Genomic DNA, 784 nt, shown 5'->3' on the forward strand with positions numbered 1-784 from the left:
GGCATGTAGATTCTAAACAGTAGCGCCAACCACCATGCAATCTCTGAAATGTGTATTGGCAGATTTACAAGTGTCTTCTGTTATGTTGATGTTAGTGTTGCATATTAAAATGCTTTCTCTTATCCAACTTTCTAGAGGATGGAGTTTCTAAGAGGAGCTCTTGCGGAAGTGTGTAAAGGACAGATGGATGAGGTCGAGCAGATGAAACGCTGTTTGGAAGTGCTGTGTAGAGATGAATGCAAGGAGAGAGGGAGCGAGGAGGAAGAGGAAGAGGAGGATGAGCGAGAGGAAGCGCTGGAAACGCTTTCTGAGCTCTGCGAGAACTTGGACAATGCAAGAGGTGTGTGTTTGCTCTTCAAACCCTCTTGTTGTCTTCTTGTAACGCCTAACATGTGCATCACTTCTCTGTGTGTTTTGCAGATCTGATGAAGCTGGGCGGTCTGGATTTGTGTATGTCGCGGTGTCTCTGTCACTCCGAGGCCGGGATTCGATGGAGGGCGGCTCAGCTCATTGCCAGCTGTGCCCAGAACATGCCAGAGGTGCAGTTCTACCTGCTCAACCAGGGGGCACTGCTGCTGCTCCTGCAACTCACAGATCATGACGCAAACAACACTGTTAGAGTTAAAGCACTCTACTCAGTGTCCTGTAAGTATAAATGTGCATAAAGGTAGAAGTCTTGATTGATATTGACCAAGTTTTAACATTGGATATCTGGGTATTCACAAAGCGTGTGACCGTATATTAGGGCTGCAACAACGAATCGATTAAATCGATAAAAATCGAT

The 784-nt window shown here is 46.2% G+C and overlaps 1 protein-coding gene across 1 annotated transcript in view; it reads left to right on the forward strand.

Moving 5' to 3' along the window:
• Positions 1-708, forward strand: part of LOC107579512 (hsp70-binding protein 1-like) — a 1,346-nt gene extending 638 nt beyond the window's left edge. The window contains exons 2-3 of the mRNA XM_016265341.1: positions 136-340; positions 421-708. Of these exons, the coding sequence (XP_016120827.1) occupies positions 136-340; positions 421-665 (450 nt within the window). The 3' untranslated portion in view covers positions 666-708. The remainder of the gene's footprint in view (positions 1-135; positions 341-420) is intronic.
• The last annotated feature ends 76 nt before the right edge of the window (positions 709-784 follow it).

Source organism: Sinocyclocheilus grahami, unplaced genomic scaffold (assembly GCF_001515645.1).
Source record: "Sinocyclocheilus grahami isolate Dianchi unplaced genomic scaffold, SAMN03320097.WGS_v1.1 scaffold17856.1, whole genome shotgun sequence".
In the NCBI taxonomy this organism is placed as follows: Eukaryota; Metazoa; Chordata; class Actinopteri; order Cypriniformes; family Cyprinidae; genus Sinocyclocheilus; species Sinocyclocheilus grahami.